This window comes from Neomonachus schauinslandi, chromosome 5 (assembly GCF_002201575.2).
Source record: "Neomonachus schauinslandi chromosome 5, ASM220157v2, whole genome shotgun sequence".
Classification (NCBI taxonomy): domain Eukaryota; kingdom Metazoa; phylum Chordata; class Mammalia; order Carnivora; family Phocidae; genus Neomonachus; species Neomonachus schauinslandi.
The window spans coordinates 16,960,425-16,982,867 of record NC_058407.1 but is presented as its reverse complement, the minus strand read 5'-3'; the positions used below and the strand labels follow the sequence as shown (position 1 = coordinate 16,982,867).

At 42.0% G+C, this 22,443-nt stretch overlaps 1 protein-coding gene across 1 annotated transcript in view; it reads left to right on the top strand.

Moving 5' to 3' along the window:
- The window catches only part of C5H12orf75 (chromosome 5 C12orf75 homolog), a 31,683-nt gene extending 12,388 nt beyond the window's left edge, over positions 1 to 19,295 (top strand). Inside the window, exons 3-6 of the mRNA XM_021687594.1 lie at positions 13,510 to 13,545; positions 14,358 to 14,437; positions 15,249 to 15,283; positions 18,407 to 19,295. Of these exons, the coding sequence (XP_021543269.1) occupies positions 13,510 to 13,545; positions 14,358 to 14,437; positions 15,249 to 15,253 (121 nt within the window). The 3' untranslated portion in view covers positions 15,254 to 15,283; positions 18,407 to 19,295. The remainder of the gene's footprint in view (positions 1 to 13,509; positions 13,546 to 14,357; positions 14,438 to 15,248; positions 15,284 to 18,406) is intronic.
- The last annotated feature ends 3,148 nt before the right edge of the window (positions 19,296 to 22,443 follow it).

Here is a 22,443-nt window from a genome sequence, read left to right as displayed (position 1 = left end):
TCTCTGGATTTAAATTTTCTGTGACTATATATACCTCATTGTATGTCCTAGGAAGATATAATTTTATTTAATACTTGACCCTTTTAGAAATAAATGTAGTAAACAAGAAAAGTTAAAAGAATATTATAGTATTATTTTTCCTTGCACAAAAGTATATTCAAACATGTTCCTTTTTTAAGTAGAAGGTATAGATTTATAAATCTTGATTATGAGTGAACAAAGTGCTAAGAAATTAAGACAATTTAAACTTCTTATTATGAAGATCTAAAAATTTCTTTTCTAATCTAGAGAGACTGATCCCAAACCAAAAGAAGTGGCCAAAATCACATAATGGGTGCTAAGAAGTACAGAATATCAAATAGGGCAGCCACCATATTATACAGGCAACATAAGTCTTTTGTGGGGAGTGGGAATTATGGTTATTTTTAGGAGAGAGAAATACTATAGTTACTCTCTTAATATAACAAAAAATCCATTCTCTAGGGAAGGTTTGTGATTTTTACTCTCTCTCTCCTCTTTCCTGTTTATTTGCCGATTTTCTACAGGCAAGAAGCCAGGATACAATAACAGATAAAATGACACTTCTGCCCTTAAGTAGGTTAGTGTCTACTGGGGACCAAAATACAGTGTGACAAGTGCCATTTATTGACATAGTCAGAATTTAATGCCGGTTTGGGTCTTGATGGATGAGTAAGAGTTCGTGCAGAGAAGGGAAGAATGGCAGCCCAGAGCAGAGGAAAGAGCATGACAAGAGGCTCATGGGTGTAAGAGAACCTCAACTCTCCTGCAGGGAGCCTGTCGGTTTGTTCTGGAGTCCATGGCGCGTGCTCTGCAGAGATGAAGGATGAGGCCAAGGGGCTGGAGCTGGCTTGTGAAGGGCCTTTTGGTGCCAGACCAGTAATTCCACTCGATATTGCACGCATTCAAGACCATTAGGAATCTTAAGGTGGGGGGGGGGAGGCGACGATTATATTTGCGCTTTAGGGTGCTAAGTCCCAAAGCAGTGCGGTATGTGAGGTGGGGGAAGGGTGGAGGCACAGGGAGGGAAGACTGCGGACAGTAGCAATGGGAGAGAGAAGAGCCGATGTGTTCAAAGTATGCTTGGAATATGATCAAGATTTGTTGAATGACAGAACGGGGAAGGAAAGGAGAGGAAAATCTAAGGATCACGCTGCGATTTCAAATCTGAGCTGAGGGAAGGGATGGCCGATAATCCAAAGAGGTCAGCCGGGCTAATGGGGGAAGAAAAACCACTGGACACCTGGGGGACTGTAGTTTCCATCGAGGGGTGTGAGTAGTAATTGGGTGAAAGTGGAAGTGGGCGAGGAGCGGGGAGGTGGTATGTGGCCTCTCTTCTTACAATGTTTGCCAGTAAGGGAGGGAAGGGTGTTAGCAGGTTAAAGATGGAGATGGGCAGAAGTGCTGAATCACTGTATTGTGCACCTGAAACTCATATTATACCGTATGCTAACTAACTGGAATTTACGTAAAAACTTTTTAAAAAGTTAAAAAAAAAAGAGGAAGCATTTTAAAAAATATATTTCTGTTAGAAAAGGAATACCTAGGGGGCACCTGGGTGGCTCAGTCGTTAGGCGTCTGCCTTCGGCTCAGGTCATGATCCCCGGGTCCTGGGATCGAGTCCCGTATCGGGCTCCCTGCTTGGCAGGAAGCCTGCTTCTCGCTCTCCCACTCCCCCTGCTTGTGTTCCTGCTCTCGCTATCTCTCTCTGTCAAATAAATAAGTAAAATCTTTAAAAAAAAAAAAAAAAGAAAAGAAAAGGAATACCTAGAAAATTTGAAAAATATTTTTTGAAGAAAGAAAACATCGGCTCTTATCTACCACCAGAGACAGCCACCATTAACATTTTACACGCTTTTCTTCCGTTTCTTCATTTCTTCTGTTTCTACACCGTTGGGTGCATGGATGATCTTGTGTATGGAAGTTTGTTTTGCTTTTTCTGTTTGTTTGTTTATTTATTTATTTATTTTATTAACATATAATGTATTATTTGTTTCAGGGGTAGAGGTCTGTGATTCATCAGTCTTACACACACACCTGTGGACTCCGGGGTAGGAATCAGTGGAGTGAGACGTGCTGGGGGTGGCTTGGGTAGGGGGTCATCTTTGAGGAGGGGGATCTGTGATGGAAGTGAATCCCAGAACAGGTGGGAAGGCTCAACAACTTAGGAGGTTAACCTTAGAAACTTGAGATGAGGAGGGAAGTAGGGGTGAAGATTCACAGGCACACCCCCTGTTTTATTGCACCCCGTTTTATTGCGCTCTGCGGATAATGCATTTTTTAAAGATTGAAGTTCTGTGTCCGCCCTGCGTCAGGCAAGTCTGTTGGAGCCATTTTTCTTTCTTTTTTTTTTGTTTTATTTTATTTATTTTATTTTTTTATGTTGGAGCCATTTTTCCAACAGCGTTTGCTCACTTCCTGTCTGTGTCATGTTTGGGTAATCTCACAATATTTCAGACTTTTTCATTGTTAGGTTTGTTATGGTGATCTGTGATCAGTGATTATGACTTGCTGAAAGTTCAGATGATTGTTTGCATTTTTTTAGCAATAACGTATTTTTTAATTAAGGTATATACATTGTTTTTGTAGACATAATGTTATTGTACACTTAATAAACTATAGTATAGTGTAGTTATAAAAACATAATTTTTATATGCACCGAGAAACCAAAAAATTCATGTGACTCGCTTTATTCCTTTTATGGCTGTGGTCTGGAACCTAGCCTGCATTATCTCTGAAGTATGCTTGTATAGAAATTGAATCACCACAACACAGACTCATGCATATCAGCAAGTGAGTCTTTCTTATTCTCTCTTCCTCTGTCTCTTCAAAATTAAATCACAGTTCTGTAACATGCAAAACAAAATAGACATGAATTCAGTGTGACGACATTTGGCTGCTTTCACAAACCTGGAAAAATCAACCATTTTATTTCAGTGAATTATCTTAGCTATTTGGCACACATAGGTTGCAATGGGATATTTTTGGTTGGAAATGGCAGAAGTCCAGCTTAAACTGGCCTAAACAAACAAACAAAAAGGAATTTATTGGCATGTGTAATGGAAAAGCTCCAGGGGTTTGGCCCCAGGCACAGCTGGATCCAGGTGATCAAATGACAGGAAGAAACTCATTTCTGCTTTCTTGTTTTGGGCTCCATTTTTAGGAAGCTTTCCCCAAGTGGTAATGGAGATGGTCATCTCTTAGCAGCTTAATAACTCCTGTGGAAAAAGAGCTTTTCTTTCCCAGTAGTGTGATCAAAAGTCCTGGGGCTAGGGCTCTCCCTGCCACAACATGAGGTCATGTGCCTCCCTCTGAATCAACCAATGAGCCAGGGGAACGTGGGTTTCTCATTGGCCAGGCCTGGGTCACATGCCCACCACTGGAGCCAACCAGCACCATTAGCTCCACCTGACCAGGTGGTCAAAGTCTGGGAGAGTGGCTAAAGACAAATCTGGATGCTGTTACCCAAATGGAAGGCACTTAAAACTGGGCAGGCAGCAACAAAGTATGTTCTGCAGTAGGTCAATTTTCATGTTATTAAAAGAATTTCTTTATTTAAATTTTAAGCAATATTTATGGGACTATTACAAACATGTTTTGGTAAGAACAGTATGAAATTAGTTGACACGAATTTAATGTTTGCTGTTGAAAATGAAAGATCATAGCCACTCAGTTTAAACAAGGTAAATCAAATATGTCTTTCACTTAAAACTTGTATGGTGACATTTCATAAAGATTCCTTTCTTGACAAAGCAATTCTACTGTTATGGAAGGTAGTGACTATGGAGAAGAATATCTCAGAATGAATGAACAAAACACATTGAAGCACTGCCTTTTACATAAAATGAAATTATGAGTCTTTCATTTTGAGTGTCCTTGGAATCCTTTATGGATTTCTCATGCCCGTGCACCTGTCAGCTGAGCCCTCTTTAGTGCTCCTTACAAATCTGAGGGTATCTGATGGGCTTACTCCTCCTCCTGAAGTAGCAGGAGGTTGAGGAGGATGGTGTGGAAATAGCATTGAAAAAGCATGTGTTTTGGAAGCAGGGAGACCCACATTTGAACTTCCTACCACCATTTACCAGCTGTGTGATATTGTGTCCTCAGTAATCTTGGCCATAAAATTGGGATAATAATAAGTGTACAGGGCAACCATCTTCATCCTTATCATCATCATTCTGTTACTAGAGCTCCCCTTTTTTGAGGACCGCATGCCATATAGTGATTATGCATTATCTCATTCTGTACCCATGACAATCTGATGGAGATAGTAATGCTGTTTCATTTTACAAGCGAGGCTATGGGGCACAGAGAGGTTAAGTAACTGCCCAAGGGTTGTGATAATTATTAGTACAGTATATGTAGTATCCTGGGATAATACTTGGCATTATGCTTTCCTGCTGCCCATAAATAGTAGCTAGGATTATTAGATGTTTTAAGTGTCATTGAAAAGACTTGGCAGAGGCTCTGTCATGAATAGGACAGTAGAAGAACCAGTGCATAGCTGAAGTTAAGAAATACACAGTCCCATTGTTGGTCTATCAGTACATGGTCAGATTCTCCTTAGGTAGGGCCAGTGCAGTAGGAACAGGAAGAGAGAAAACAGATGGGTGCATTCATCCCGGGACAGAGAGAGATGGGTGGTGACCAGCAAGTGTTGCCAAAATGCTGGCTGCAAGGCACGTGCTAGAGACGGGGAGCCCTACGAGGCTGAGGAATGGAGAGAGGGGGAGGGTGGCTGGACTGGAGGCTTCTTAGGATGGATGGGGGGAGGGGAAGAGCGGAAGGATGATTTTTTCCCCCCCTTCTAGGGAGTGAGATTGTCTACTGTAAAATGTCAGAGGTGAAGTAGTTCCAGGAACTAATAAGCTCCTCAGAGCAGTCATGGGAGTGAGTTATTAGCGTAGCGATACAAGTTGTTGGAATAGAGTAAGTCAGCAAAATGTGAAGCAAAGCTTAATTGGGTGATTTTCACGGGATTTAAAGTGATCCAAGGTAATGATGGTTCAGAAGAAAACCTTTGGGTCAGGGCCAAAAATCTTTAGGGTGTTTGGGGCTGCTGTCGCAGGGTTCCAATGCCCAGAGGAGAGGGTTTGAGTGAAGGTGAAATCGGTCCCATTTGAAAGAGCTCTGTGGGGAGGTTGGGAGCCTGCTGGCTTCATCTTCTGTTTGGAGACACTGGGATATTTTGAGCAAAGTGATACCATGAAGAAAAGCAAATTTTCTTAAGGTAAGGAGGTGGAGAGAACATTCCTGTCTTTAGCAAAATGTTGCTTCTACAGCCAATGCCAAAATAATCCTGAGCACTGTGTGCTTCTTAGAGGGAGAGCAGAAGGAGGGTAGGGAAATTGCAAATTGACTCTTGATCCATTGCCTCCAGACAAAGAGTTAATGTTATTCATATTTTCCACTAATACGTTCTGGAAGAAAGAAAGGGACCCATATTGGCCAAGGGGCTCATACAAGGAGAGAGATTTAAAGATAACTGTCCAAAGGAATTTTGGAATTTTGAAGAAATGAATGAGATTACATAGAGTCCAAAATAGTCAATGATAAAATATTAATCCTGTCCAAAATCATATGTAATTAAGTGGTAGAATTGCTTGAAATCACCCTAAAAAAGCAGAAGCCATCATAAGAACATATTATAAAGAAATTTAAATGATTATACTTTATCTGGAGAGCTGTAGTGTCCAGGAAATAAACATTATGAATTAATAAGCCTATTCCAAAATATTATTGTGAATGGCATCTAAAAATAATTAGAGCTATGCACATGGTCTCCAGAGGTTTCCATATTAAATTTTATTGTTTACAAATCAAAATAAGTTTGGCCTCTTTAGTGATACTGCAAATATGGAAAAAGAAAAGACTGCACGCTGCTTTTCTACTTCTTAGATTATCACTAATATTTAGAATGTTTTTCTTGATAAATAAGTAAAAAATAAATCATTTCTTTGCCACAAAACTGTTCATTCTGAAAGGCCAGGGAAATGAGAACTTTGTGAGTTTTAAGGCAAGCTGTAGCCAGGCTGAAACAGGAGATGCTAATTGGAGTGGCCGGCTGCTGGCTAATATTTATCATCTGTATTTGTTCTTGAAAGTGCACATAATGTATCAGTGCCATGGTTCCATTATTTTACCAAGCAAATACAGTGACAAAAATATTTTGACTACCAGGTATTACTGAGGAAGAAAAAGCAGTGGCTTCTATTTTATAGAGTAACTCTAAGTAAGGTTTCTCTTCATTAAAGTGATGGTTACTGATAAGATGAAAATCACGGTAGAATAACCTAAAAGGTTGAAGTGTTCTCTTTGGGTATTTGGTTTTAAACAGGCATTCACAACTATATTCATGCAAGAAGGATAGGCAGAAGGGAGCCAGCCTGCCCCAAAGAGCAACCACAGACACATAGCTGGTTTGGAGGCAGCTCCGTTTCTGGAATCTTGACTTTAAAGAAGTCAGTGCTCATATTTGTTTAGAGAGGAATTCAGTCTCTCTGGTTCATTTAGGAAAGGTCTACACAGCTGGTGTGAAGCAGATGGGTGTGCAGTTACCTAGAGATTCTGGATCAGCGTAGACATTCCATCTGAGAAGGCTTGCAAGAGCGCCATGCTGGTGCTAGGGAGTTCACAGGAAGTAGGCTGGAAGTATTTGATGGAAATGCTGAGCTCGAAGAAAGCAGTTGTGAAACCTGAAGTTAAGCTTAGTTGTGGTGGTTGCCGTTGGTCGGTTGGTTTTTTGCATTTTTTCTTCTTCTTTTTCTGACATGCCTGTGAGAAGGCCATGGGTTGGGTCAATTTTGGTGAGCTAGATACCACCAAACAGTCTACTGCTCTGCAAGGGTGTGTCATTTTAAACTATCAACGGAGGATTTATCTTTTCACCCATCTCCAAAGTGGGGGAAATACGTTGACTTGTGGTCCACCCTCAGTAACACTTGTCTCTGCAAACGTTGCTGGTGGTGCCATGGCCAAGAACCTGAGTCAGAGTCTGTGAGCATGTCCTCTTACTCTGTGAAATCATCATGAGTCTCAAGGGGTGGCTTTACCCTCGACACATGCTTTCCCTGTGAATATCTAGTCTTTGATAAAAGAAGCTAAATCTTTGCCAACAAAAGGAGACCCAATTTTAATGAAATGCCCACTGTATTACTTAAACCTGATCCAAAATTGTTCATACATAAGCCACATGTTGGTTAGAAAGGTTCTTGGGGCTTAAAAGGTTTTCCTCATAAGATGGGATGTGAGCTTATGATTAAGACGATTTCATTGTTAATATTTTTTTTCCCAAGATTATATCACTTTCCACACATTTTCATATGCTGTGTATGATCATAAACAAAATACTGTCTCAATACCAGAGAAAGTCACTTAGCAGCAGGCTTTCAGCCCTGCTCCCTCTGGAGAAAACAAGTGCATCCCGTAAGTGTGCTCTGTAGTGTGGCTTACACGTAGCCAGAAGGTGGAGTGCATACCTGTTAAAATTAATTTGAGTCTGTTAGCACTACTTTGCTCCTTTGCTCTTGGCACTACAGAAGTAAGTCTTCCTTCTAAGACTGGTCCTGGGCACAACTGCGAAATGGACCCTGTTTATATGTGAACCCCAGCTCCTACTTCTAGCCCCTTCCCTCCGGTCGCCTTCCATTCTCTCTCATGTGCCTCCCTGCCTCACTGAGACCGGGGCCCATGTGACTGATAATCGAGAACTTGAAATTATAACTTGAGCCAGTAAATGAAACTGTATTTAAATCTTGGCCTTTCCAGACCCTTAAACTTATTCAAGTAGGTGTTTGCTTACACCACTGAATAAAAGGAGTCTACTTGCCTCTTCACATTTTTCCTTCCCTCCCATTACTCTTTACTGAGTTGGGGAAACGGCGAATGAAGGGGGCTGTGACTTTCTTGTCTTATTGCTTTGGGGCATTGAAACTGTGTCAAATGGAAGGGCTTTTCCTCTTAGTTGTTTTAGATTCTGTTCCACACTGTAGGGAGCACTCTGTAGCTTTTTAGTCCCTGGCTTGGCTAGAGATGGCTGTTTTAGCTTCTTCTGGTTCTCACTCCTCATGCGAGGGCACTAGAATGGCCTAAATTAGAATTGAGATGAAACGAAGCTGACTTACTTTCCCCATCTTTGCCAGCCAGAAACTTCCAGTTTTCCCAGGAGTGCCTTTGGGAGAGGGGTGGGCCAGCTGGGTGGGGAGGCGTGGAGTTGGGTCCCCTCGCCTGGGGAGGTGGCTTTGTTAGGTGACCCTTATGCTCCAGACCTACTCCAGCCACCGCTTCCTGCCTCTAGATACACAGATAGAGTCAGAGCTCCGTGTGCTTCCATGGGACAGACACACACAGTCTGACCTGAAAGGAGTGAGCCTATATTGCAAAGTAATTGCAGGATTTTGTAGTTTATACGACCAGGAACCGAAGGCATGTGTGTGGAAATGGGGTTCTAAGGGTGGGAGACCAAATAGGAAGGAGTATATATACTGAGTTAGATTGAATGTATTGATAGTGTTCTGGATTTAATCCTTTAGGTGCATGGAGGGGACTCTAACAGGTTAATTATCCTGGTTGGTGACCCTCACACACAGTGAGCTTACACTCTAACCAGGGGCGGAGTAGGCTAGAACTTTCGTGGGATGCCGGAGAGGAAGGAGTCCAAAGGCTTAAGGAGAAGAGGATGTTGGTGTGAATTTTTCAAGTATGACCTGCTCCCCACCGCAGAGGATACCCCCTCCACTAAGGCTTTGAGAAATTTGAGGAATGCATAGTGAGAGGGGGTCCCTGATAAACTCTAAGGTGGTCCTCTGTAGGGGGGCTGTGACAGAGGAGTCACTGCCTGAGATGGGCTCTTTATCTCACCGGGCAGGACGGGATCCCAGAGGGCAGGATCACATTTCTACTGAGTGGCAGAACTTAACCACTTGAGACAAGGTAGGCACGCTTGCCGTCATGGACAGAGTTGGGATGAAGGGGCACAACGGCTCATCCTGGAAGGAACTTTGATGATGGCTGGTTGATTACGGTTTCCCTAGGGATAAATTAGAAGGACAGCCTTCTATTTTTTTTTAAGATTTTATTTACTTATTAGAGAGACAGAGAGTGAGCACGAGCAGAAGGAGAAGCAGGTTCCCCGCTGAGCAGGGAGCCTGATGCGGGGCTCGATCCCAGGACCCTGGGATCATGACCTGAGCCGAAAGCAGATGCTTAACTGACTGAGCCACCCAGGCGCCTCTGAAGGACAGCCTTCTAAAGGTTCATTTTCTCCCTCTCTGTATTTTTATAAGAGGAGAACTTCTGGTCTGTAACCAGAAACCTAACTCGAGTCACCACAGTGGAAAGGCATAGCCACTTAACCCAGTTTCCAGACCCAAGTCAGACTCCCAGTGATTGAGGCCATGTTGCCTTGAGGGAACTTTCAACACTGCCTCCCGTAGGTACTGTAGATATTTCTCCACGTCTTCCTCAAAGGGACTTGTGTCCATTTACTAGAGCAGTTGTGTCCAGAGCAAAAGGAAGGACCTGAACTTTTTAGCACTTTCTAGATACCAGCTCTGAATTGATGTTAATATCTGAGGACCCAAAATGCCTGTGGCCCACCAGTCCATGGGTGGGCTTATGATAGTCAGGACATTTGGCTACTGTTCAAATTATACTGTGCCCAGTAGTCTGGAGACCCATGCTTGGTTATTCCCTCAGTTCTTGAATTCATAATCAGAGGAGATGTATTTGGCAATTGGCAGAAGCCACCCATTGGTCCCTTGACCTGTGAAGTAATGGCTGTCATGGTAGGAAGGGCCAAGTAGAAGCCCATAGAATTTTCCTTCCCTACCAGAATAATAAAGAAAAAGGCATACAGCATCTCTAGGGGGGAGTTGGAGAAATTAGTGCTGGCACCAAAGACTTGAAAAAATGGAAGCGCAGAGAAACTTCACACATCCCCATTTAACTTGCCTGGGTGGCCCGTGCAGAAGGCAGCTTTATTTCAGAGAGTGACTTTGATTATTGTAAACTTCATGAAGGGGTGATTTTAGCTGCTATTCAAGGTGTGTCTTTATTGAAAATAATCAACATAGCCTCCAGCTCCTGTTAGGCAACCTTTGGTCTGGCAGGTACTTTCTTTCTGAACCACTTTGCAGGGATTACAGAAGCAGGTTGCTTTTACCTGGCATGGCCGACAGTTTACATCCCTGTCTTACCTCTGTTCCATAGATCGCCCTGCTCCCTCTCATCCTTTGTTCTGCAATATCCTGATCTTACTGATATCCCTCAGCACGGCAGGCTGGTCCAGTACATTGACCTGATAAACAGCAAGGGACAGGTACTTTAGATGCTTCAGTAAGACGTCTTCAATCCAGGAGGTGGGAGATAAACCCCATTCTTGCTACCAAGTAATGTATCGGTTTTAGTGTCCAGACAGAGAAGAGAAAAACACATTAACTACCCTAACAGAGAGAATTCGCTATGAGGAATTAGTTAAGGGGGTCTGGGAGGATTGTGGATGTACGGAAGCGAGACTGAGAGATCAGGGGTGGTAAAAGCAGGAAGCGGCTACCACACCTCAGGCTGGAGTGACAAAGGAGAGAGGATGGGGGTATGAACATCTAGGAGCTGGAGGAGAAGGAGAAGGGACCCAGACTTCTGAAGCGCACCGCCAGGTCGGGGCTATCCCGTCTGAATTTTGTCATCCAGGGCTTGTTCTGGAAACGAACCAGCGGCTGCGGTGATGCAGACTGGGGCAGCAAGCAAAGCTGGAAAGAGCTGTCTTCCTACTGTCTTGCTTCCCTCTTAAGTGGGGTGATAAAAATTGGAGAGATCCAGCTTGGGAGATGGGGTGTTTCTCTGATACACCTGAATGTGGGCTCACAGTTTATGGGGTGGGAGTTGGAATCACGCAAACTGGTCACCTAGCTGTGTCACCTTGGGCCATGCTACTCAACCTTTCAGAGCCTCAGCTTTTCATCTTTAAAATGTGGCTGGGGCGCCTGCGTGCCTCAGTCGCTAAGCGTCCGACTCTTGATTTCAGCTCAGGTCATGATCTCCGGGTCCTGGGATCAAGCCCCACATCGGGCTCCAGGCTCAGTTCGGAGTCTGCTTGGAACTCTCTCTCCCCATCGTCTTCTGCCCCTCCCCCCTCTCACACGAGCTCGCTCTCTCAAATAAATAAATAAAAGTTCTTAAAAATGTGGCTCATCCCCGCCGTGCAGGATTGTGATGAGGATTGAAGGAAACCGTATAACAGCACTAGCGTGTGCCTGATCAGTTCCCCAGGAGGCTATGAGGACGAGGTGATGCTCAGAGCTTTTGCAGGAGCGGTGTGGAGGCAGTCCCCAGGTCAGGAGCAGCTACCAGGCTGGTTTGTCACTGGCAGTGTTTTTAGTTTTCCATCTTCCTATTTGAGAGGCAAGTGACGAATTGGAGTGTGGAGCATGGTTTTTGGTGTCAGATGGGGTGTAAATGTCAGTCTTACTTATTGGTCTTGCATATTTCTTAATTACGTGGCTCTGTGGACCTATTTTCCCAGGTCTAAACTCTCAGAGCTGTTGTGAGAAATTGCAGTGATGCCCATGAAGTGTCCTGCCCTGTATCTGACACGCAGGAGAGACTCAGTGATGCCGCTGTTTTTACCCATGTGGTCTTCATATTGTAGAATAATTGTGGAAGGAACGGGTAAAGCAGCAGTCTCATATGTGGGGGGCATATATACAAAGGCAAGCCTTGTAACTTATTTGAAGGCTTAAAAGAATAGACATCCAATAAGTCTTCATAAATGGTATTGGTAATGATTTAGTAATATGTCTGAAGCTTAATTTATTATCTAATAAATATGGTGGCTATATTATAATTTCCTGCAAGTTAGATGTACAAGGTTGTTGATGAATTTTATAATGGAGAACACAGAGTGGGTTTCAGGGTATTGAATACTTTATAAGAGATAGTAGATTAAAAATAGTTTACTGTTTTCTTACATTTGGGGGAGTTAAAATATATTTTAAAGCCTTTAGTATATCATTAAGCAGAATTAGGCAAGGGGAGAAAGAATTAAAATAAACAGAGTTGGATATGAAAAGAACAGCTGTGCCAGAAAATGAGACATTGTATATGTCCAAAACTACCAGTTACATGCAGCTTCAGAAACAATGTCATGATGGCATTAGCCATTTGGGACTGAGGTAGACAGTTCTAATATACTCCAACGAGTTAGTCACCATCATTTTCCTGTTATCTGTACTAACAGGTTATAAATCCATTTTAATTAAAAGTAGTGAACAACACTTTGTGATACTACTTCAATAAGCATAACCCCATTTCTAATACATTATGGCTTTGACACCTTTGAATTAAAAAATGATCCAACTTTAGCAGGAGATGAAGGAAATTGACTATTATCTGGTGAATTTAGGTTGTGTGCTCAATTTGGATAAATCAGATCTCAAGATGGATTTTGCACTCTATCAGAGTATTAGCTGTGGGCACAGCCAGTGTTCAACGGATGATTTCCAAATCTACACCTCCCTTCTTTATAGGCTGGAGACTTCCTGACGGATGCAATGAAGTAAAATCTCCTGTACATATACATTGGAAACATTCACAGCTTTTAAATGGGTGAAACCATGACTAGACAATCCCTAAAATTAGAAGATTCAGTGAAGCTGTTTAGATGTTTTTTTTTTTCTTTCTTCTTGACTGAAGCCCTTTAGAATTACATGTTGGGTTCAGCCAGATACATTTGGATCTTGGGGTTTTTTTCTTTAAGAAAAGTAACTCATGTATGCTAACTAGTGCTTGAAGGAAAGTTTCCTGATCCTTTTAGAAATATGCCAAGGAATATCAGTAGAATATGAGTTCCTCTCATGCAAGGAAAGAGGCTTTGCAATTTAAAATAGTGATTCCCTCTAAAAATTTCCTTTTAAACATTTCCTCCTCTGTGCAGATCATGTATAAAATGGCTTTTTTTTTTTTTTTAGATAGGAGGAAGTCAAATGGATATGAACTCTTCTGCACTAAAGAAATCTTTTATACCTTGAGTGGTGCCACTGAGTGGCATGAGGATCACAGAATCATAGTCCCCTAGGACCGGAGGGGACCTTGGGAATCATCTGGTTGACCACCTTATTTTATAGATGAGATGCAGGCAAGCAGTTTGCCCACAGCCTCTCTGTGCTGATGGCATGCCCATGACAAGAAACCAGGCTTCCTGATGCCAAGTTAATGTGCCTTTTGCAATCTCGGTGGCCCTCCATATGTCCTTTTGTTTAGCACTTGGACTTTTTGGCATTTGCTGAATTTGCACATTTTGTTAAGTAGAAAATGACTAATTTTTTTAATGCATGAATAATTGAGGTAGAAACAATAGTGTGTTACAAAAATATTTGATGACAGAACTTGAAAAAAATTGATTCTCAGTTAATAGCCCTCTTTTACTCATAATAAAAAATGAAGTGTCTGACTATGTGACCAAATGGCTTATAGCAAATATTTTTGGCCTTTTAGAACAGAAGAATCTATAACGGAAGATGACAAGAGAAGGTATGTTTGACATTGAAGCTGGCTTTAATTTGAATAATTTTGGCCATCTTCATGGATTAATTTAACGAATGGATGTAATTTAACATTGTATGTAGTACATTACCAATAACATAGATTACACCCGGACAACTTCTGGCACAGAGAATACAGGTAGGAGCGTGTGATCTGAAAAAGGACTTGCTCAGGGTTCATAATCTTTGCCTTCACGCAAGCTTGGGTTTTGTCCTGTGCTCATGGCCTGTGCTGGTTTCTATCCTGTGGCCTTTGGATGTGCTGTTCTCCCTAACGGATGACTTCGTTCATTCTCCCCTCCCACTCCACTCTCCCTCTCCTTCTCTGGTGGACTGCACCCTACTCTCATTACTCCTTAGCTCTCTCTCTGCTCCTTTTATGTTTGTATCTACCTCCAGGGAAATGTTCTGTGTGTCCATAGCACCTATTACCACATTGACCACTATGAATTCTTGATGAATATTGACTGATTAACTGTAACATGTTACTCTGTGGATATTTATTACTGTACTAAATTATAAAAAAATCCCAATCTCTTTTCCTCTTTCTCATTCCAAGTTAAATATCTAAAAATTCTACTCACTCAACTTAGCTTTCTTTTTTCATATAGAGCTTCTTTAACATAGAAAAAATTATATTTCCAAGGGCAGTAATGTTCCAAATTCTACTTTTGAAAAGTCATGAGTTATTTTAATAGTTCTATAATTGTTGGCAGTACTCCATGCTTCTATCACTTTCTGCAAATATAGAGTATCATTGATATTGGTCTGATTTTTCTCTCTCTGCTTCTTTTCATTAAGAAACTATGGAGGGGTATATGTAGGTCTACCATCTGAAGCTGTCAATATGGTATCCAATCAAACAAAGACTGTACGAAAAAGTAAGTAAAATTGTGAGGTTTACTTTCTCTAAATATTTATCTTTTTGTTTTTTGAAAAAAAATATAAAATTTATATTTCAGCTTGCCTGACTCAACCTACATATTACTCAGTTGCAGTTAACCATGTAGAAAAACCATTATCTGTTCACTGTAATCATTTGTTGAAATTGCCACCTACATGATGAGAGTAGTTCTAGAGCAAAATTTAGCTTCTATTTGTGGCTATGTTCCATGGATGAAAAAAGTTTTTCTCCATGGATAATTTAAATTTATTGTTAATTTCAGTGACGATCAGTATGACAGTGAAAGCAAATGTTTCAGTAAGTTTATGGAGTTTTTGTAGAAATAAAGGTAAATTCTTATAACATATTCCTGTAATATACAGATAACAGTCTGAGGATTAGAGGAAAATCAACTGCGTATTGTATAATTAAATGAAGTGAGGCCCCTTTTTGTTTCAACAAGTAGTAATTGTGGGGCTAATGTCATTTTGATAATAGACACGGACAACAACAGCCTCAGAGCTAGCTTCTTGCTTAAATGTGTGGCTCGTGGTAAGAATGCTGGTTTACCAACCACTGTACAGTTGTCTGATGCATAGTTTTAAAGGACTGTTAATATGTTTCATTTACACACAGGCTATACTACCTTATTTGTAACATACCGTAGCTCTTGTTCCTCATTGCTGTTTCTCTGCATTCTGATCTGGACTAGCAAATACATATAAGTCACTACTACTTGTCATTTTTTAGGAAACTAGATACGTTCTTTATAATCCAAATATTTAACTTTTCTTAATTTTCTCTTTAAGATTAGAAGAAAATATCATGACTCCGTAATCAAGAGGTACTGTATTTTTTCTAAATAATTGTACGTATTTAGCCTTGATGATGAATGAACTACAAATATTGTTGCTAGCTGTTTCTAAGAAATCTTGGACTTCAAGATTAAGAGGGGTCTCATCTTGTGGTTAAATCTATGAAATGGAGCATGTTATGTTATAAAGGGGTCTTTGATAATTAGGTCAACTTTCTTTGCAGTTAATTTTATTTTTCATTTCATTTTGTTTCAAATGCAACCTGATTCATTTAATAAGAACAAGCTAAGTGTTTGCCTAAAACATGAAGGTTTCACTCTTCATTGCCAAAAACTGAGGGGCTAAGACTTTGGAAATGACAAATAGGGAGAGACCAGAGAGGCTGGGACTGGCAATTAAATTAGGATCAATATTAAGTGTTGGCAATAGCCAGGGGTCAGTTAATATACAGAGAGGAGATGTAGCTGTACCAAATGAGATGGGCAGTCATCCTTATACAGAAATGTAGTTATGCAGGAAGGAATAGTAAAGCCACAGACCAAACTCGGTTGGATATTATAAAACATGTTCAATGTACACAGAAGAAACCATTGTCTGAAAGATGATGCACTGTGGACCTGGTGTCCTGGTCAAGAGCTTGGAGGTAGAATTATCCTAAGACAAGAACAAGAACAGGAGAAAACAAGCTTTCCTTTATTAACCCTCTGTGTGCCAGTTTCTAAAAGATCCTGTGCAGCATTTCCACAGAGGCAGAAAGTCTCAGTTCATCTGGTCCAAGGACGGACATGACGCTTGGATCCCCACTGCGTCTCGGTCTTGCTGACTGACATCTGGCCTCTTTTGAACGTCCTGTGATCAGGAATGCCCTATCTCCTGAGATAGCCCATTCTCTTTTGGGAGTCAGACAACCTTGGATTTGAATTCAGGCTCTTTCACTTACTAGCGGGGCAAGTTACTTCCCCCTTGTAGCCTCCATTTTATAATCTGTAAAATGGCACCCGGGCTTAGCTTGAAGGGTGTTGTTAGGATTCAATATGAAATAAAGGGCAGTTGCAGTGACTGTTGTTTTCATCATCATACTATTCTGTTTTGTATTGAGAATCCAGCCTTTGGCAGACCCAAAGCAAAACTGACTTGATGCTGACTTCTTGCTCAAGGCCAGATACTGGATTTGGGTGTTTGGGATGGGGAGGGGGTCACAGAATAAGCTTATGGGTGGAGACTAACTTTTCCCGCTGGGGGAGAGGGACACAGAGACTGTAAGCAGTGTCTTCCTGACAAGAGATACCACAATCTTGGGTAGCCATTTTTTGAAGACTGTCTCCTCAAGGTGAAAGCATTATGGAGCTTTATTCCCTAGGGCCCATGACCACATTATAGAGTGTTGAGTTTCTCTTTGGGAATTTGCTGGAGATTTTCTATTTCTAGTATTTTTAAGAGTTCTAACCCTCTAGGTTCCCTGCCGGTTTTCCACTGTGCAGAAGTACATTTGTTATTTGCATCAAATAGGAAAGATAATCTAGTTGAAAACAAGCATATGTTATCCTCCTGAAAGTAGCTTGTATTTCAAAAAGCATGAGAATAGAGTGGAAAGGGGTGCCATGTAGATAGGTATCAGGAGGTGTGTTAACTCCGTCACTAACATAGGACCTCAGAGGAATCCCTAACCTTCTCTCAGGCTTTCTCAAATTCGGTTTTCTCATGGGACGGTTGGACAAGATGGTTGTTCCACTTTGTGTGTGGATCTCAAATTCCCTGATAACAATTTAGCAATCTTGCTGGTAAACCAGCCTGCAACTTGAGACTGCTAGCTAAAATATCTCTTTATTCTCATGAGTATAAACCTATTTTATTGCTATCCCTGTCCCTTTGAATTGTCTGAAAAGTGTTCTCAGTTGAAAGGCTCTTCTTTTTCCAGAGTTGCTAAGCATCCACTCTGGTACTTGACATGTCTGAGCTCATGGCTCTCTGGGCTTAAGTTATTGGCCAGAGAGGTGCCTGGGTGGCTCAGTCAGTTAAGCGACTGCCTTTGGCTCAGGTCATGATCTCAGGGTCCTGGGACCGAGTCCCACATCGGGCTCCCTGCTCAGCGGGGAGCCTGCTTCTCCCTCTCCCTCTGCTATTCCCCCTGCTTGTGCTCTGTCTCAAATAAATAGATAAATAAAATCTTTTAAAAAAAGTTATTGGGCAGAAACCCCGAGGAGAAGACTGTCCTTTGCAGAGGAAGCTATTCTATGGAAAGGACTGGAGACACTTTTTTTGACCTAACATGCCAAATCTCTTGAAATAATGCCACTGAACTCCCTTAATGACTGGAGTTCAAAGTTCTTTTGGTGACTTTTTGAAAGAAATTGAGGAATGATTTCAGAATCTCTTACAATACTTATATCACGGTACAAACGTGTAGTTTCTTCTACAGATGACTCTCGGGTGAGCATTATGCCTGCCTAGATGTGTGGAGCATCCCTGGGCAGGGAGGAGCTGAAGTGGTGCTCTCAGATGCTTGTGGAGGGACTGGCTGGAGCAGGTTCCCCTGGGAGAGCTGGAGAGAGGGTGCATGGCTACCCCTCTCCCAGCAGGGGCTGACCCAGTAGGGGAGGGATGACATCATGGCTGAGCAGTCTGTCTTTAATTTGGGTGATGCTGATGTGCAGCTTGGTCTGGGCATTATCACGCCATATTTTATTTTATTTTTTAATTTTTTAAAAGATTTTTAAAAAATTTATCCGTCAGAGAGAGGGAGAGAGTACAAGCAGGGGGAGTGGCAGGCAGAGGGAGAAGCAGGCTCCCCGCTGAGCAAGGAGTCCGATGCGGGACTCATTCCCAGGACCCTGGGATTGTGACCTGAGCCGAAGGCAGATGCTTAAACGACTGAGCCACCTAGGTGTCCCTATCATGTCATATTTTAATTCTAAGTTTATCAGTCTCTTTCCCCATGGCTCTTCCTCTCTTTATATAAAGTGTCATCAGTTCTTAGCTCTGTGTTGGCCGCTTATTCAGTCTTAAGTATCGAGTGAACCTTGAATGTGTGTTTTACTGAAAAGAAAATCAGTAAATAATTCGTAGGCTGAAAGCTGATTTTTTTTTTTTTCTAAGTTGTCCTTTGTTAAGCTTGCTAACTCTTTTCCCTCTTGCTGTTGTTGTCTTCACAGCTTGCTCATTAAGATTTGGAAGGAATTGCACTCCATGGGCCGTCGTGACGTGCACAGAAATTTCTAAGGAAATTCTAACTAGTCGCCCACTCCGCCTCCCCTCCCCACCCAAATTCTCAAGTCTGTAGTTGAAACCCTGGGTACATGTTGAATGCTGTGGTACTAGAAAGGAATCAGGTAAACAATACATGGGTATATGGAACTTTCTGGGATCCTGCTGAGAAAGACAAGTGGACAAACCACTAGTGTCTGGAGCCAGCCTGCTGTATCTGGCGGCATTGTCTCCCTGGCCATTCAACACAGCTCATGAAAATCATGTCTTTTCACTGATACTTTTTTGATAGTTTTTATATAATGAAATCTGTATTCTATTTATAACTTCAGCTAAGAAAGCACTATAAATGAACTCCCTAAAGTAATATATTTGTGGGTTACCTTTCACTATTTCTACGTTACATTAATTTTTAGCTGTAAAATGGTTAAATTGATTCTTACTGTTCTCTGTTTCCCTTTTTTACTTTTTGGTTTTCAGCTTTCTGTAAGTGTCAGAGAATGTCTTCCATTAGGAACGATGTATGACCTTTCAATGTTGAAAAATAAGCTCCTGAAATTTGCATGCCCTACACACGTTTTGATTAACTTTCCATTTTCTTTGGTCGAAGGCTGATGTCACCACAAATCCCTTGCAGTCATTGATTCTCTCATTCTCCTTTGTGGGATCCCAGCATCCCATCATGTTAATCCTATACTATTTTCAAGGACTTGTGACTGATGGTTAAGGGTATTTGGAAAGCTCTTAATTTGAGGATGACCACGTGTAGCCATTTAGTACTGCAATGTAGATTACTCAATTTACCAATATATTTCAACAATTAAAACATTTTTATTCCTCTTTACCTGGATTTCTTGTTTTTTAAAAGGTCACTTTCAAAGAAGTCACGCATGGCATTGTGGAATATAGATACTATATCAGTATATATAGCTAATGAATAAATAGGTTACCATGAAAAACCAAAGTTTTTCATAAGAAGGAAAAGATTATCTTATAAATCTGGTCCATATGACAGCCAACGGGATATCAAATTGGTAAAATATCAAAGGTGATTTTCTGAGCAGGTGGTGAGAGCTGAGCCTTGGATCTTGCTTGGAGAGGTTGCTGGCTGTACCTGGGGATGTGACAAGGCATGGGGCCAGCTCCAAGGAGAAAGTAAAGCAAACCTAGGAGATCTGCTTGGTCCTGCTAGCTGTTGTCAATATTTTATTAAGACAGTTTATCGGGAAGAGGTTCAAGATGGCGATAGAAAAGGATCCTAGTCTCATCTCCTCCCACAGACACAAAATCTACAGCTACATATGAAATAGTTCCCTCTGAAAAGGACCTGCAGGCTAGCTGAACAGCAGCTCCACAACAAAGGATAAAAGGGCCATATTGAGATGGGTGGGAGGGGCAGAGGCATGGTCTTCCAAGAAAGCCCAGCCTCGGCACAGAGACCAGCAACTGGGAGGGATCTCATTAATACAGAGCTTGTCCCTGAGGAGTGAGAGGTTTTTGCTCCACATCAGACACTCCAGCCCTTGGGAAGTGCATCAGAGGGATGAGCCCCCAAAGCACCTGGACCTTGAAAACCACAGGGCTTATGGCCAGGGGAACCACAGGGCTTTAGGGAATGGAAAATCCCCTCTTAAAGAGCTCACATACAGACCCACTTATCCCAGGACCCAGCACAAAAGTAAGTTTGAAAGATACCCAGACCATATGCTTAGGAGACTCATTTGTTAATCTTAGAGCGTCTGCCAAAGAGACAGGAACCTGTTGAGACTCTCGGGGACAGAGGTGCTGGCCAGACACGATTTTTGCATTCTCCTTCTGCCTTGTTGGGACTAGTGCTGGGGGGTGGTCACCATTTTTGTACACCCGGCCCTCCCCACCCCGGCCTGCTAGCTCTGGTGGAAGTATCCTGCCCCCGTGTGCCACAGCCAAGGATGAGTACTTTCCCCATGGCCCACCCCACCAGCCACAGGGTGTGCCACCCACACCAGGGGCACCCCTTGAGCCTCTGGCTCCGATGGCCAAGGAGGATTGTGCTTCTGGACCCCCTGAGCCTGAAACAGACAGTCCTTGACGGGTTACCACCCCCAGGCCACTGCACAAACAGCAGACTGAAACACACCCTCAGCATTCATATGAAAGAGGCATATTTTCTTGTCCTGGAGCTTCAGCCTGAGGGACAGACTTCAGGTTGGCGATATATCCTAGGCCACAGAGGCGCCCCGAGGGAAGATGGGCAGGGAGATAGCCGTATTAGTACTCTCCCTTGGCCACATAGCAGCTCACTGATACCTCCCCGAAAGGAGCTTATATACATCTAAAGCCACGAGGTTTGCAGTTGTCGCCCTGGGGACACCTCCAGATTTCTTGGTCTGGAAGTCAGCAGAGTTTAGGATTGTAGACCCACGAGACTGTGTCTATTAACGTACCTTGAAAGCTGCTGCCTGTGGATCTGGCTTACTCCATACCTAAAAGAACTAGAAGAAGAACAAACGAAGCCCAAAGTTAGTAGAGGGAAGGCCATAATAAAGATCAGAGTGGAAATAAATGAAATAGAGACTGAAAAGATCAATGAAATGAAGAGTTGGTTCTTTGAAAAGATAAAACTGATGAACCTTAAGGCAGGCCCACCAATTAAAAAAGACAGGGCTCAAATAAAATAAAAAATGAAAGAGAAGTTACAACTGATACTATGGAAATATAAAGCATCATAATGCCAGACCGCTCACTATAAGCAATTATATGCCAAAAAACTGGACAATCTGGAAGAAATGGATAAGTTCCTAGAAACACACAATCTTTTAAGACTGAATCTTGAGGAAATAGAAAATCTCATGAACCAATTGCTAGTCAGGAGATTGAATTGGTAATCAAAAACCTCCCAGCAAACAGAAGTCCAGGACCAGATGGCTTCACTAGTGAATTCGACCAAATATTCAAAGAAGATGAAATACCTATCTTCAGGCAAGGACGCTACTGAGAAGAAAATTAAAGGCCAGGCCAATAACCCTGATGAACATAGATGCAAAAAGTCCTCAACAAAATACTAGCAAACCAGGGACGCCTGGGTGGCTCAGTTGGTTAAGCATCTGCCTTCAGCTCAAGTCATGATCTCAGGGTCCTGGGATTGAGCCCTGTGTTGGGCTCCTTGCTCATCAGGGAGTCTGCTTCTCTCTCTCCCTCTGTGCTCTCTCTCTCTCTCAAATAAATAAAATCTTAAAAAAAATACTAGCAATCCTAATTAAACAGTACATTAAAAGGATCATACACTGTGATCAAGGTTGATTGATCTCAGAGATGCAAGGATGGTCAGTGTCCACACATCAATCAATACGGTACATCATGTTAACATTTGCACATGAGGATAAGCTGTTGTGTGGAAAGAAGCACTAATGAGAGGCCACGAGACTCAACAGCAAGTGCGGAGGGAGAGCTGCCTTAGTTCCCAATGACTCAACAGCCCTGGCACCAGTCTGCCCAGGCGGTGTGACTTGGCTTCTGTGAAAAAAATTCATGGCACTACTGTAATAAATTCCCCCCTTTGCTTTAGCTTATGTTGGTTTCTGTCCCTGGATACCAAGACATAGTCTCACTCTTCCTTTTACACTGCCCACCACTCTGGTCTTCACTCTCACGAACCTAGAATTTTATAAAAGCCTGTGGAACTTCAACATGAAAAAAATATATATTTAAGTAAGAATCAGTAAGACATGATCATAATACGCATACTCCTGTCCCATAATGGCATGTAGGTGGAACATCGGCAGTTTCTCCCATTAAGGATAGCAGATTACTTTTTGAAAACTTATAATTTTGAAATAATTTTAGATTTACGGAAGAGTGTAAAGTTAGCACAGACCGTTCCTATATGCCCTTCACCCAGCTTCTCCCACTGTGAATATTTTACATAAACTTGTCAAAACTAAGAAATTAAATATTAGTGTAAACTAAACTACAGCTTTTCATTGGATTCCTTTAGTTTTTCCAT